This window comes from Thalassophryne amazonica, chromosome 20 (assembly GCF_902500255.1).
Source record: "Thalassophryne amazonica chromosome 20, fThaAma1.1, whole genome shotgun sequence".
Lineage (NCBI taxonomy): Eukaryota > Metazoa > Chordata > Actinopteri > Batrachoidiformes > Batrachoididae > Thalassophryne > Thalassophryne amazonica.
The window spans coordinates 31,584,491-31,599,128 of record NC_047122.1 but is presented as its reverse complement, the minus strand read 5'-3'; the positions used below and the strand labels follow the sequence as shown (position 1 = coordinate 31,599,128).

The window sequence follows — 14,638 nt, the reverse complement described above, 5'->3', positions numbered from 1 at the left end:
GAAGTTTCAGAAGAAGTCGGTTTTCTGCATTTTATCCGGATATTCCACTGTTAAAGGAGATTTTTTTAATAAAGACGTGCGGACGGGTCCGCGCGTCGGGACGCAGCCGACGCGGTGCGGCGGCACAGGAAAAACACCTCCATTGGAAGCCTTAAGGACAGGTTGGAACATGTCCTGCTGTTAAACAATTTCTCATATACTCACTCCACTGAAAGCCATCAAAAGCCACCTGGATTTTACAAATGGTTATCAACACGGAGGTGTTTTTCCTGTGCCGCCGCACCGCGTCGGCTGCGTCCCGATGCGCGGACCCGTCCGCACGTCTTTCATTAAAAAAATCTCCTTTAACAGTGGAATATCCGGATAAAATGCTGAAACCGACTTCTTCTGAAACTTCTCTGTTCTCTCACGACGTCCTGGATCAATAGAGCCTGAAATGTGGAGGTTTTCAGCTTGAACAGGCTGACGACGGCGGCTGAGAGCGCTGAGCGACGTCTCGCACCGTGAAAAGTCCTTAAAGCGACAGAATCACCTCAAAATCTCTCATCAGCCGTTAAAATTTTCACTGAAAACCAGCTTAATTTTTCGAACCGTGTCCACTTCGATGTGTCTCACAGGTTTAGAAAAAATTTTGATCAAACAACGCGCCAGTCTCTCAGCAACTTCTCAGACAAAGGAATTCCGACGAGGGGCTGGACGACTCCTCCCACAAGGAGTGCTCACAGGCGAATGACGTCACCGACAGGCGTGGAAAAACTCACGCATGCGCACGAGGGTTCAAGCATGTCTGACGTAAAAACATATGAATGAAATCCATATAGTTTTTGAAAAAAATAAAAAGGACCGTTACTTTATTGACAGCCCTCGTAAAAGACCTTACTACTAACTTAAAAAAAGGAAAACATAAAAAAACAAAAAACAATTGGTTCACCACCACCTCTAGAAAGTAACCATCAGTATGTTGCAGTCAGGTGAAAAGTGTGTGGCCCCCTGACCTTCTCCACTTGCTGGGGTCCTCGTGTTGTGGACCTCAGCAAGTGGATTGTGCAAGGAGAAATGCACCATCTGGTTTTGTTCACGTAATATTCCTCATCTACTGTTCGTTTTGACAGAAAGTCAGTAGATGAGGAGTATTACACGTGTCCTCCAGTGAGACCAAGTGCCAACAACACACCCAGTTGGCTACTTGGTCAACAACTAGATGTTGTTGACCAAAAATTCATCTCTAATGATGGATGAAAATGAAGTCCAAGACATGTTCGTTGACTTGTAAATGTTCTTGTATCCATCCTCTGACTTGTCTCAAGAAAACTGGCTGTACAATCACATCTTGACCTGCATTTCAACCCCACTAAGGTGGTGCAGAGGCCAAGTTACGAAAGTGGTGTCACTCTCTAGAAAGAGAGATGGACGGACAGACAGACAGAAAGATCGACATACATACAGATCACCTCCAGACACAAACATGGATAAATTTGTAGAGATTGACAAAAGTTGAATATGTTTGCTTTCAATACACTGTGCAAAAGAAGAAGACTGCAGCGTGTTCTGAGTCAGAATCTAATTTTCTCAGAAGGCTGGCTGTTCTTTGTTCTTTGGAACTTTAACCCTCAAGGAAATTACTCACCTTCTCCCACATTGTCCAAACAGCCAGTGGAGTCCTGTCAGAGCTGTCCACACTGTCCCCTAAATGTATTTTTACAGAAAAGCTGATAATTTTCAAATTTTCCACACCAGTTCTAACCTTGAAAATGTGCATTTCTACATGACTGCACTCTGCATCACTGACTTACAGAGAACAGTGGGTTCGTACTGTGTACAGAGATGATTACTTCCTTGTGAATTCACCCAGCTGTTTAATTTTCCCAGTAGGCCGAGCAATGACTGTGCATGTACTGATGACTTCACTATAAACTGGAATATACTCACCTTCGTGGTTTATGAACTCATAGCAATGGTTGATTTAATTGGTATCAAAAGGAAAAACATTTTCTGCTACAACCCCAAATACAATGAAGTTGAGACTTTGTGTAAAATGTAAATAAAAACAGAATTCAATGACTTGCAAATCCTCTTCAACCTATATTCAATTGAATACACCACAAAGACAAGATATTTAATGTTCAAACTGATAAACTTTGTTTTGTGCAAATATTTGCTCATTTTGAAATGGATGCCTGCAACCCGTTTCAAAAAGCTGGGACAGTGGTATGTTTACCACTGTGTTACATCATCTTTCCTTCTAACAACACTCAATAAGCATTTGAGAACTGAGGACACTAATTGTTGAAGCTTTGTAGGTGGAATTCTTTCCCATTCTTGCTTGAAGTACGACTTCAGTTGTTCAACAGTCCGGGGTCTCTATTGTCGTATTTTGCGCTTCATAAAGCGCCACACATTTTCAATGGGCGACAGGTCTGGACTGCAGGCAGGCCAGTCTAGTATATTTTATATTTTAAGTATATTATATATTTTCTTACTCCAGTTAAGGGTGACAGTGGGCTGGAGCCTATCCCATACAATAGTTGTTTTTGGCCACTTACTTTTTTGATGCCTTAGGAACCCAAAAATTTAAATTAAAGTGCTCAACCTACAACAACACACCAGTTATATAGAAACAGTGTATTTAATATGCTACATCATGTAAATATAAAAGTATCAGAAAAATAGTCTCTTACAAATAAATTCTCAACATCTTCCAAGCCGTTTCTGAAAATGATCTACATCAACAAATAATTATACAAAAGAAGAAACTGTTACAGAAAAAAAAAAAAAATATGACAAAATGAAAAAAGTACATACCTGACATGATACTCAAGTTGTCAAAAATTCCTCACACTTTCTCATTCAGGTGACAAAATGGTAACCGTGCTGGAAAATTTGAAGTACTACCATTATAATCGGCCACTGGTAACCAAAATGTGAAAATGGTGACGATATATGAAGCAGGAATGAAGTATTTTAACCTGACTGGAGATTTGGATGAAGCTCATATTTAAAAACATTTACAGTAAAGCTTTTGCATGAAAAAAAATATGAGAAATGGTTCACCTGAACAAAATGATGTAGTAAAGCAATACACCTAGTGAATCAGTATTGCTTTTAATACATGAAACTATTGCAGTATTAGGCAATAACAAATTTTGTTTTGGTCAAATATTGTTTATATTTATATATGAAACATACAATTCAATAGCTGGGCCAATACAAATGGTGGCAAATGTTCATAAAATTTCAACATCACATCACAAATAAAAAGATAAAAACTGTTAAAAGGACTCATCAGAGTGCCAGAAAGCTGCTTTTTGCTGCAACTATGTCCTATTACTCATTTACACTCTTAAAGCACAATTTTCAACACACCATAGACACACATTTTTTAAATACACACAAACATGTGCACACGTACTAGGAACTGTAAAGAACAAGTGCAAGTTCATTCACATGGCATTGTCCCTGCGTCTTCACCCCAGAAGGAATCAAAAAATGCTAACACACGCTGAACAACACAAACGGAAAAAAATAAAACTACAAAATAAATAGAAACAAATTTTCCATAAATGAATAAGTTAAAGCACAAATAAGAAAATACTTGTCTACCTGAGTCAAACAACTTTTAAATACGTCACAGCTTAACTTAATCTTTCCTCTTTTCTTTCACTAAGCAGGTGAGAGACAATCACTTAATGCTCCGCTCTTTGGAATGCTCTGCTTTTGGTTGTTGGAATGTGAATTTTCCCTTTTGCATCTCCCTAAGTTGAATTAGGAAGGGATTTTTTTTTTTTTTTTTTTTGGCATTGTCTATTTTTAATTAAAGTATGCAATCTTCTGCAAAGTTCATTAGCCTCCTGCTCCTTCAGTCAGTTCTTTCTCACTGTCCTTCTGTTTTTACCATTGGCCGTTTATAGAGGTGAACCACACTAGCCCTTTCCTGATAGGTCGGTGAAGTGGTGTGGTGTGATGTGGAAGCAGCTGACTGGGCCACTGATGGTGCTTGAATAGCCGCGGTCAGAGCTTTCAGCAGCAGGCTAGCCTCCTTCTGGTCCTCCTTGCCCTCGCCTTCTAAAGTACGAGCCACCCAACGCTCCACAGCGGACTCCACCTGCAGCGCAGAGGGTGCCTCGGGGAGCTTGTCCGCCTCTTGGCTGGAGTCGAACTGCTCCACCAGCTCTTTCATGTGCACGGCAGCCTGAGTGCTAGCATTAGCCGGGCAGCAGCTTCGCTGGTGGATGTGGAGGGAGAAGCGGTGGAGAAAGATCTGACTGCAGTGCTGGCAGCGGTACGGGAGGTCGTGCGTACTGTGGAGGCGGCGGTGCAGTTTGAGGTGGATGTACTGGGTGAACTTTGTGTTGCATAGCTTGCACTGATAAGGTTTTTCCCCGGAGTGGAGACGCAGGTGAGTTTTCAAGTTGCTGGTGCTGCTGAAGCGCTTGTGACACACCTGGAAAGCATGAGATGAAACATTAAACTATCTGGCAGAAACACCAGGATGTTTAAAATTATTGTATAAAATTTCTGACTGGATTATTTCAGGGTTTATTATTTTAACAAGCAGCGGTGGCCTTGGTGGCCACCAGACAGGGGTGCTGCAAGGAATTTTGGGCCCCATGAAAACAAATCTAGATAATATCTGTCCTAATTCCTTATTTTATGTTAGTGATCAAGTATTTGCCTTTGTTATTTGATTGCAAGTTTCTGAGATCTGGTTTAAAGTTAAAACATATGAGTTAAGTTTCACTTCCATCACACATGTGCAAGTTTCTGATACAGGGAGGGCTCCCCCTATCTGTGAGAGCCAGTAACATATAGACTAAACCACACCCACTGTAATGCCCACATTGTATAAAAATAGTGTGGAAGCCATTTTCTTGGTCACTTCACAAGATGGACTCTATCTGTGGGCACCCTGGTCTGGTTTCAATGCGACTTTCAATAAATTCAACATGAGGAGTATAACATTTTGGTTCTTGGTGCAGTATTTTACATAAAGAGCCAGGAGAAATTACACTGGGCCACCTCTCATATTATTTTGTCAGTATTATAATTGTATTAGGGGCCTCTCTGGGCTGCTATCAATCATGGTTTTCAGCTAAATTCAAACAAAATCCTTTCTACAGGGTTGATGGAGGTACACTGAAAAACTGTCCCTCTCAAAATAAGCCAAATAATCTGAAATATAGCCAAATTGTCTTGTATTAAGCAAAAAAATAAATAAATAAATAAATAAATAAAAATGTGCCAGTGGGTAAGAAAAATGTACTTGGTTAGAATTCTCAAAACTATCCAAATGTCTTGGCACTGAATAATCCAAATGTGCCTTAAAACTAGAGAGAATTCTTATTTTAAGATTAGCCTCCGTCTTAAAATAAGGAAAACAATCTTGTTCCTTTGCTTGTATGATTTCAAATCCATAGCCGTTCCTTGTTACTGGTTAAATACAGCTTGATATTAGCTGGAAAAACGTATTAAGAAAAAGTGAGATACATTTTCCAAAACTAAGACTTTTTTTATGTAAAAAATGCTTGACAAGATAATTTTTCTATTTAGACAAAAATTAAGTCAAATTTTCTTTACACAAGTCTTTTTTTACTTTCTTAGGTGGCCCTGCAACAGACTGGTGTCCTGTCCAGGGTGTACCCCGCCTCACACTCTATGACTGCTGGGATAGTTTTTGCAGTGTATGACCATGGTAATCAAGTTTTATAATGTAACCACTGTGAAACAATCACAAAGTAACCATTTAATTCTTTGATTTAGTACTTTTCTGAGCAAAAAGAGCATGTTTGTCTTTTTGAAAACCACACCTGATGCTCATCCATCTTCAACCCAATAACATCCATGAACTATGGAGCAGGTGAAAGACATGTCTGGTACCTGACGTGGTAGTGCACTGGTCTCAAGAGAGTCTGGTGTTTGAACTCCATTGGAGCCATAAAGATGTATGTTAGCTTGATTACAATAGGCAAAACAACGTTGGTTTTTGGATTGATGTGGTACATCAAAGTTTCATAAAGCTGAATGAGTTTGTTGTCATCACGCAGTCTTAAATTGGTGAGTTACAATAGAACAGGCTTTCACATGAATGTTGACTAGAATGGTCCAGTCTCTTTGACAATTTTGAGAATACAAGAGGGAATGCCTTCCTTTTAATGTTTTAAACAAGTTATACTGATGAAGAAAACACACTGACTGAAAGTAACTTTCCTGTCAAACATAAGACCAAAATTCCTATTGTGTTAAGGGTTTGACAGTGACTCAGTGATAATCTCGCAGACTCGTTACCGAAAAGGCATTTGTGACACAAAGCCGTGTGGTTATTACTTTCTCTTGAAGAAACAAAAGGAAACGCACTCAGAAAATTCCCATCATACCTGACATTCATGTGGTTTCTCCCCCGTGTGGACAAGGTGATGTTTCTGGAGGTGAGCCAGCTGAGTGAAGCTCTTTTTGCACAAGTTACACTGGAACGGTCTCTCGCCACTGTGAACCCGGAGGTGAACCTGTAGTGGTGATGATCAGACAAAGAAGATAATGAATGCTGGAGTCGATGTAGCAGCAACAACAACAACAAAAGGAATCTATATGCAAGCAGTGTTGAGAGAAAGACGCATCACCTTGAGATTTGACAGTTGTCCGAAAGTCTTCATGCAGATGTTACATTCATACTTGATCTTGCCATTTTGCTTCTTCAGTGGGTAGGGCAGGGCTCTGTGGCCAGGACCATTTTTTGGAGCTGGGCTGCCTTTGGTTGTTGCCAAGCTGAGGTTCATTGCTTCTTCACAGCCAGAGGGAGACTGCTCTGGTGACTGGTGCTGGCTGGTGGCTTTGAGGCGAGGTGAGAGCTCTGGAGTGGCTGGGGCACCTTGTGGCGGGGACATATTAGCAGTCCGTTCTTTCAGGCCTCCCTGTGGAGATGTAGGATAGGGCAGAGAAACTGGAAGCATGCTGGGCTGACTGATGGGAGGATACGGGAGTCTGTCTGTGCCCAAGTAGGTACTGTACTGAAGGGATCCCTGAGAGGGGAGCATTCCAGGGAAGGGAGGCGAGTACTGTGGTAAGAGGAGGCGGGGATAGTGTGGAGTGTAGGGTGGAAGGAGCTGATAGGTAGGTTGGAGGTGTCTGGACTGGGGGTAAAGAGGGTAGGAGGACACAAGGCCTTCTCTGTGGCCATAAAGGCCATGGAGGTGCAGTGGGAGACTTCTGTGTGGAGATGAGAATGCTGGATGATGATCTGACAGGTAGGAGTGACTCAAACCCAGACTGGGTTCTCTGTGTTCAGGCCGAGAGGAACGTGTAACCTCCTGACTGTCTGGATCCCCGTCACCTTTGTTCTCATTCTCCAACGCTTTGCTGAAGTCCATGATTTGATCGTCAGGTGTGTCAGGTGGAGTATCTCTCTCCAACACCTCAATCTTCTCCTCTTCCTTGTCATCTCTTCCATCTTTCACCTCCTCCTCTGTGTTTTCCCTGAGCCACGTCTGCTGAGGTAGGTGCTGTTTGGTGTACTCTGGCTCATGGTCCACATCAGGGCTCAGTTGTTCTGTAAGAAAGAAATTGAACATGTAACGATTGTTATTTACTCTATAAGCAGAAGATGACACAAGCAAACTTGCAGAGGCCTCCTCCTTCTCCCTCGAAACACCTCCTCTGATGGTAAATTATAGTAGTTTCAGTTTTGAGTTGACATGTATTTTGCATGTGGGTGTTTATTTACTTAAAGTGACTTGGTGTGGGAAAGTGGGTGGGAGTACGTGCGTCATATCAGGGCAGCTGCGCAAGAAGAATTTGAGTTCCATTTGTGAAATCTTTTCTAGGTATCCATCCTGACCAAACCAGCCCCAAGAAAATGTAAAATTACTTTTGGTTCTCCTTTTTAAAAAATGTTTGCGTAATTTGTTGAGTCACAAACGACGGCACCGAGCAGATTACTAACCTGGCGTTTTCCCGTATTTAACATGTCTTATTCCATGTGTGTTTATAAAAGCAGCAGCTAGTTTCTTTCCTTAGAGTCTCGATTGTCCTTACAACTGCCGGACGTCAAATTTAACCCAGAAAAATAAAAGGAAGAGAGAAAAAAAGTGGACTTTGTACTGATGACGGTGGAGGATGTTGATAAAACAATATAGTGGCATTAATCATCAAACTGAAAGGCGACACAGCTGGTCTATCCAGTTGGTATGAATCAGACTTTGTGGTACTAGAATTTGTGAGGACGATAAGGCGTATGACTTGCAGTTTCACTAAAAGATGAAGGGGTATTACTAACCACGAACAAGGTTATGTGGCCAAGCAACTTTTCCTTTAGATTTCATTCATGTCAGTCAGATTTTACGATTAGGTTTTGAATACGTAAGGATTTCTTATTAATGAGGGTCATACACGCCCGATACAACACAGATAGTGAGAACCTGACGATACCAATTTGATCCAGTTTTGAAATAACTAATTAATACATTTCTCTGGATGTAAACAACTCAAACTGAATTGGATTTTCTTCTTAAATTTCCAGTGTTCCACTCAGAAATTTGGGCCAATATCGGGGTGATATTGTTCCAAAGTAGCCTGATTGGCAGCCTCAAAAGCAAATCATCTCGCAACCGGGTGTCTTTGTGAACTTCTTGACAAAACTATCCCCAGTCCATATCACATTGTTGTTTTTAACTCTGTTTTTTATTCATTTTACCTTTTTGATACCACAATATCACAGATTAAGTTTCTGTTCCTCCTGCACTCACTTTGTCTGATGTCCTCCTGTTGGCTGCACAGCCTGTGGGCGAACTCGGGGCTGTACCAGACCAGCAGCTCCTGTTTGGGTTCCACCGGTTGGATGGTGTAGAAGTAGATGTCCCGGCCGTTCTGACATGCCACCAGGTTCTGTTCAGCCAGAGAGCACGCCGGGTTAACGTACCGCATCCAGTTGCTCCTGTGGACATCATAGCCATCAATGAAGTGTTGAAGCTGACCACCGTTGTAAATCTATAGTAGGGGGGAAAAAAGGAAAAACAATCATTAAAGGACAAGCTCACATTTTTACAACTTCAGTCGTACAAACAACAGTGATCTTGGTGACCACTAGATCAAGGCTTTGGAAATGAAAGAAACTGACAAACAAGCTCATTTCATGCTACACGTAACTTCAAAACCACATATATGTTGAGAGACACACAGAGAGAGAAGTAAGATATATCTGTTTTGGGTAGAAGGAGAAGTAAGTCCTATATAGGCTTATTGGTGCTGGTGCTTATTGCCAGATTCTGCAGCATCAAACAGATGAGTCTATGAAGTCCCCCTGCATGGGGTGCCAGTCCGATGCAGGTCACTTCCCCAGCCAAGGCCAGTACCCATTTACAGCTGGGTGGACTGGGACCATGGAGATGAAGTGTCTTGTCCAAGACCAGACATATAATGTGACTGGGAATCAAACCCAGGTCCACATGCTGGCAGGTCAACTCCTTATTCCCCTCATGTATGTCCTATGGATCCATTCATGCAAAATCTTCCACAGATGTTTGTGAACTTGTGGTTATATCATTTGAGTTTCAGTACATAACAGCTGTCAAACAGTCAAAATCATTTTCTACTTTTAAGATTAAATAGATTTCCATGTCTCTGTCACCTACACCTGTTACTCATACATCATCAACTCGGTATCCACCAACATGCTTCACATTCACCCCAATGTCAAGCTGCTGCCATACAAGGCGCTCACTACACACCAGGAGCAAATAGTGGATTAAGGACCTTGCCCAAGGGCTCTTAGTGATTTTCCGGTCAGGCTGGGATTTGAACCGAGGATCCTCTGGTCTCAAGCCCAACACCTTAACCACTAGACCATCACCTCCCCTTGAACTGATCTTGAATTGAATTGATCTGGTACAATATAGATCATCAAATTTGTATCATTTTGTCCTCATTATATGTCCTTTTAACATGGTGAGTTATACAATGACAGCATTTATTACTGTTCTGAGTTATATTCTTATTAAACTGAAGAGAATTGGCTCATCGATTTATCTGGAAATGAAACAGAAATTCTTTAGTTTGAGAATCTTTGTTACCAACCCAATTTTTTTATCTCTATCTATCTATCTGTCTATCGATCGATCGATCGATCGATATATCGCTATAAAAGGTCATACCCAATGGCAGTAAAGCTCTATATTAACTCCAAACTGTTTTTTTTCCACACTTTAAAATCACACAGTATTACTTGTTAATGCATCCGTACATTTTATAATTACTTAAAGCATATATTTGTGGTGATATTACGAAATTTCTGTGAAAACATTTTAATGTGCAAAGCATCTACAACGAAGAACCTGACGGGAGTTAACTTATAAGACATGCAGCATTGATATAAATTTTTACACTGGAAGAAGAAGAAGAAGAAGAAAACAAAAAAACCTGTATACTTATGACCAGTGATGTATTGATGATTTAAGAAGTAAATGCTGTTATTACATTGCTACTCTGAGCGTGCTTTGGATTTTTAATTCCTGAAGCAGTTGCCCCAATTAACTATCTTTGACTTTTAAGATCTCTTGTAATTAAAGGAATCAAAGCTGAGTAGACCACTCAGAAATTATATATATACACACATATACGAATATTAAGAATTGTATATATATATATATATATATATATATATATACACAGTTCTTAATATTCTTAAAATTCTTCAGGTTAGTTAAGCAGTAATATTAAGAATGATTACCTCTGCCATGTACGGTTGATCCTCTTCGGTTCTCAGTGTGTGTTTTGCTCCTGTGGCTGGTGCTCATCTGTGTGTGTTTGTACATGATCTGTTTGTCACTTTATATGAGTGGAGGCGTGGCCTCCCCGCTAACCACAGCGTGCGCCTGTGTATCTCTCTTCCTCTCTCTCACACACATATGGATTATTCAGTTCAGCCAGTGTTACAGTAATACTGATGACTTATTCAAAAAAAAAAGTTAAATTATGACCGTGAGATGAAAGGGAATTGTCGGTAGTTAGTACTCTATATTAAGGCATTGGCAGGCAGCCAAACGCGCTCGCTCACGCGTGCACAGGTGTAGGCGTGTCCACCCTCATCCTCCACCTGTGTCACAACAGTATTTCCTTTCAGGGACTGCAGACTTTCACTCTTTCACAGGTACGCCCCTTCATCAGGCTTTACAGGTAAGGAAGCCGGAAGGAAACTACGTGGGACGTCGGGGTAAAGACCTTATGGGAATTGACTCAGCAGAAAAGAAACTTTGCTGTGTGACAACAATTGCAGCTGGAAGAAGAAAAACCAGAGACTTCAAGAGTCAGTATGGGCGGACAGAAAAGGTTTATGTGTGTATACGGCGTATGGAACAATAGCCTCTTCCTGTGTGTGACACATGCCATGTTGGACTGGAGTGCCAGTAAAGCTGTACGTGATGACTGTGTGAGAGTCACTCCATTGTTACGTGCTACCAGTGTTTACAACTTCCTCAAAAGAAATTTTCAGCAAAAGCCCTGAGCGGCCAGTGCAATCTGTGTGAAAGCGTTTTTGTTTCCTCGCTGACGCATGAACACAGACGCGATGCGAAACTCCTGTGTCTGATCTTTCTTTCATAACAACATAGGGAAATGAATGCAGGTCCCCTACCACTCCTGAACTATTCCCACTATTGTCATTTCTCACAGATGTCAGACTTTCCCCTTCTAAACTGGTTTCACACGGAACTGAGATGCGGTACAAACGCATGAATGCAAAATTTGATTTGAGTCTGTAGAACTATGGGCAGCACAGTGGCTTAGTGGTTAACAGGGTTGCCTCACATGAGAAGGTACCAGGTTCACTTTATGCTTGGTCCTTTCTGTAAGTTTATATGTTCTCCCCGTGATTGCGCGGGTTCTTTCCAGGTGGTCTGACTTGACCACAGGTGTGAGTAAGAGCCACCAGTTCACCTCCAGCCCCGTGTGACTCTTAACTGGAATAAGCAAGTTTAGAAAACTGCAGAACTTGAAGCCTCACAATGATTGACCAGACTGGTTTGTCCAGATGACACGATCCCTTGAAAGGAATCTTGACTTCATATATAGTCATGCTGCCCCGGTTGCTACATCTTAACATTAGCAAAATGTTAGTGCTTCCCCACTCTGAATCCCAATCCCCATAAAGTTAACGTATAAATTATCAGCTTGGCAATATAATTACATCTGCCAAGGACGTAATAAAATCATTGGCGTTTATTCATTTGTCTGTTTGTCTTTTAACAGGATTACGTCAAATCTACTGTACGGATTTTGACGAAATTTTCACCACAGATAGATATTAGGCATTGGAAGACTCCACTGAATTTTGGAAGTGATCCAGATCTGGACTGGCGGATGTCAGAAATCTCTGATTGCTCTTGTTTCAACATAGATCGTGGCTGGAGCACTAGCAGACTCCACAATATGCATAAAACTTCCTACCCCGGGTTATCACTGGTTGTAGACTTCATGCTAAGTACCAAGCACATTTTTCATCCTTGTGTACAGTGAAGGGATGGATTAAATCCATCCATCCACCTATCTTCTACCGCTTAGTCCAATTAAGGGTCGCGGGGGGCTGGAGCCTATCCCAGCAGTCATAGAGCGCGAGGCGGGGTACACCCAGGACAGGACGCTAGTCTGTCGCAGGGCCACAAACAGACAAACAAACACAGACACACACCTACGGACAATTTTTTTAAAGATTCCAGTCCACCTAACCCGCATGTCTTTGGATGTGGGAGGAAACCAGAGCACCCGGAGGAAACCCACGCAAACACGGGGAGAACATGCAAACTCCACACAGAAAGGCCACAGGAATTGAACCCACAACCTTCTCGCTGTGAGGCAACAGTGCTAACCACTAAGCCACCGTGCTGCTGGATTAAATCCATTATTTCTATATATTTAACATATAGGTCATCAGGTTGGCGATAGACCTACAACTTCCTATGGACATTGGGGTTCCCCTTTAAGCATATCCCAAGGTCTCAAGGACTTTATACCCTTCAACAGATCTAGCTTCTTGCATTAAATGGCAATTGTGGTTACAAAAATACAATCACAATATAGAACAAGACAAGTGCTGTTACCATAGACAGACAGATATGTCACAATATCTTGTGGATGTGTGCATGTTAGGCTCACCCTCCAGAAGTATTTTCTGTTGGCCTGTTTTGGGACATTGTCTTTGGTGTAGATGTCTCCTTGCAGCGGGCCGAAGCGAGTCCCCTGAGGAATATATTCTTTGCTGAACACGCCTATCACCTGGAAAACAGACATAATAAATATGATTAATGAATTTTTCCCCCTTTAACTCACCCACGCACTCTAGCAAAGTGGATTTAAGTGGAAGCTTATGTTGTAGATTAATGAGATCCTGGGCTACTGAACCTTCACATATAAAGACAAAAGTACAAACTTTTTTCTCCCTTAAAATCACTAACAAGAAAGAAATCTTAAACAGCCATCAAGCGATCTGCAAGCTTACACTCAGCTACATGCTAAAAGCTATTTGACTAGGTGAGTCATAACTGCAATGGACTTGCTAGCTAGTTTGGTCCTGAGGGGGAATTAAGGAGTTTATATGAAGAGAAGTCATGTCTTAATGCTGACTGCAAACTATATCAGCCTCATTTTGGAAGAGTTTATATTTAGGATTTGATAAATTGTCCTGTGTGTGTCACTGAAATCCAATTCATATTTTGGATATTGCTTACACAAAATTAATTTCTTTTTAAAAGAGGTAACATTTTATGATCTATGGACTTGATATATTTGGCTCTTTTTTCCATTTCAAAGTTTAACTTCACCATTAGTAGGGAGGGGTGTTATTTCAAAAACTTTTGAAATCTATACATTTTTGCAAGGAATATGGAAATATACATGGAATAAACCATAACAGTATAATTTCTGGGTCATTTGGTTCCAAAAACCCATATGGACGGAGCGTTTGAAAATTTCAAGTAACGCGTGGGTTGTATATGTGCTGTTGATGTAGAAAGCCACTGTGTTGCTTATAATTAGTACATTGTGGCCATGTCATTCTTTACATGTGATGATTATACTCAACTGATGTTCCTGAAATAAAAACTACATACATTTTGTTTGTTACAATTGATCGTAACTGAAATTTGATTTTTTTGTCAATTACTCTTAAAAAACACCAGATAGGCTTATTGTTACTATAGAAGTTGAATATAAACTTGGTGTCAAACAACATTTGGAGCCAAATTTCAAGTCTCTAGGTGCAGCGGTTCTCAAGATATGACATTTTTGTCGATATTTTTGGTGATTTTTTGAACCCGATATCTTCACTGGCTCTGTCCATATGGGTTTTTGGAACCAAATGACACAAAATTTATCCTGCTATGGTTTATTCAGTGTATATTTACATATTCCATGCAAACATTTATAGATTTCCAAATTTTTTGAAATAACACCCCTCCTTACCATTAGCTCATAAGCTGACTAGCTAGTGAGTTAAAATTTTACTACACAAGCTAGCTAATGCAATCATTCCATAAATAAGAAACCGGGCACCATAAAATGTGTTTGTAGTATCCAGTGTCCTCGTACAACTGATTGAAATTGTTAATTTCACCTAGTTATTGTAATACTGTCCCTTACAATGTACAAAGTAAAACTATTT

General features: G+C 40.8%; 1 protein-coding gene across 2 annotated transcripts in view; it reads right to left on the bottom strand.

Moving 5' to 3' along the window:
* Positions 1–2,610: 2,610 nt before the first annotated feature.
* The window catches only part of prdm1b (PR domain containing 1b, with ZNF domain), a 28,685-nt gene continuing 16,657 nt past the window's right edge, over positions 2,611–14,638 (bottom strand). Inside the window, exons 3-7 of one of the 2 annotated variants that reach the window (XM_034161321.1) lie at positions 13,135–13,254; positions 8,736–8,976; positions 6,615–7,540; positions 6,372–6,500; positions 2,611–4,441 (exon numbers count right to left, since the gene is read on the bottom strand). In XM_034161321.1, the coding sequence (XP_034017212.1) occupies positions 3,872–4,441; positions 6,372–6,500; positions 6,615–7,540; positions 8,736–8,976; positions 13,135–13,254 (1,986 nt within the window). In that variant the 3' untranslated portion in view covers positions 2,611–3,871. Of the gene's footprint in view, positions 4,442–6,371; positions 6,501–6,614; positions 7,541–8,735; positions 8,977–10,714; positions 10,878–13,134; positions 13,255–14,638 lie in introns of those variants that run through there. The other variant, XM_034161322.1, reaches the window with a different exon arrangement.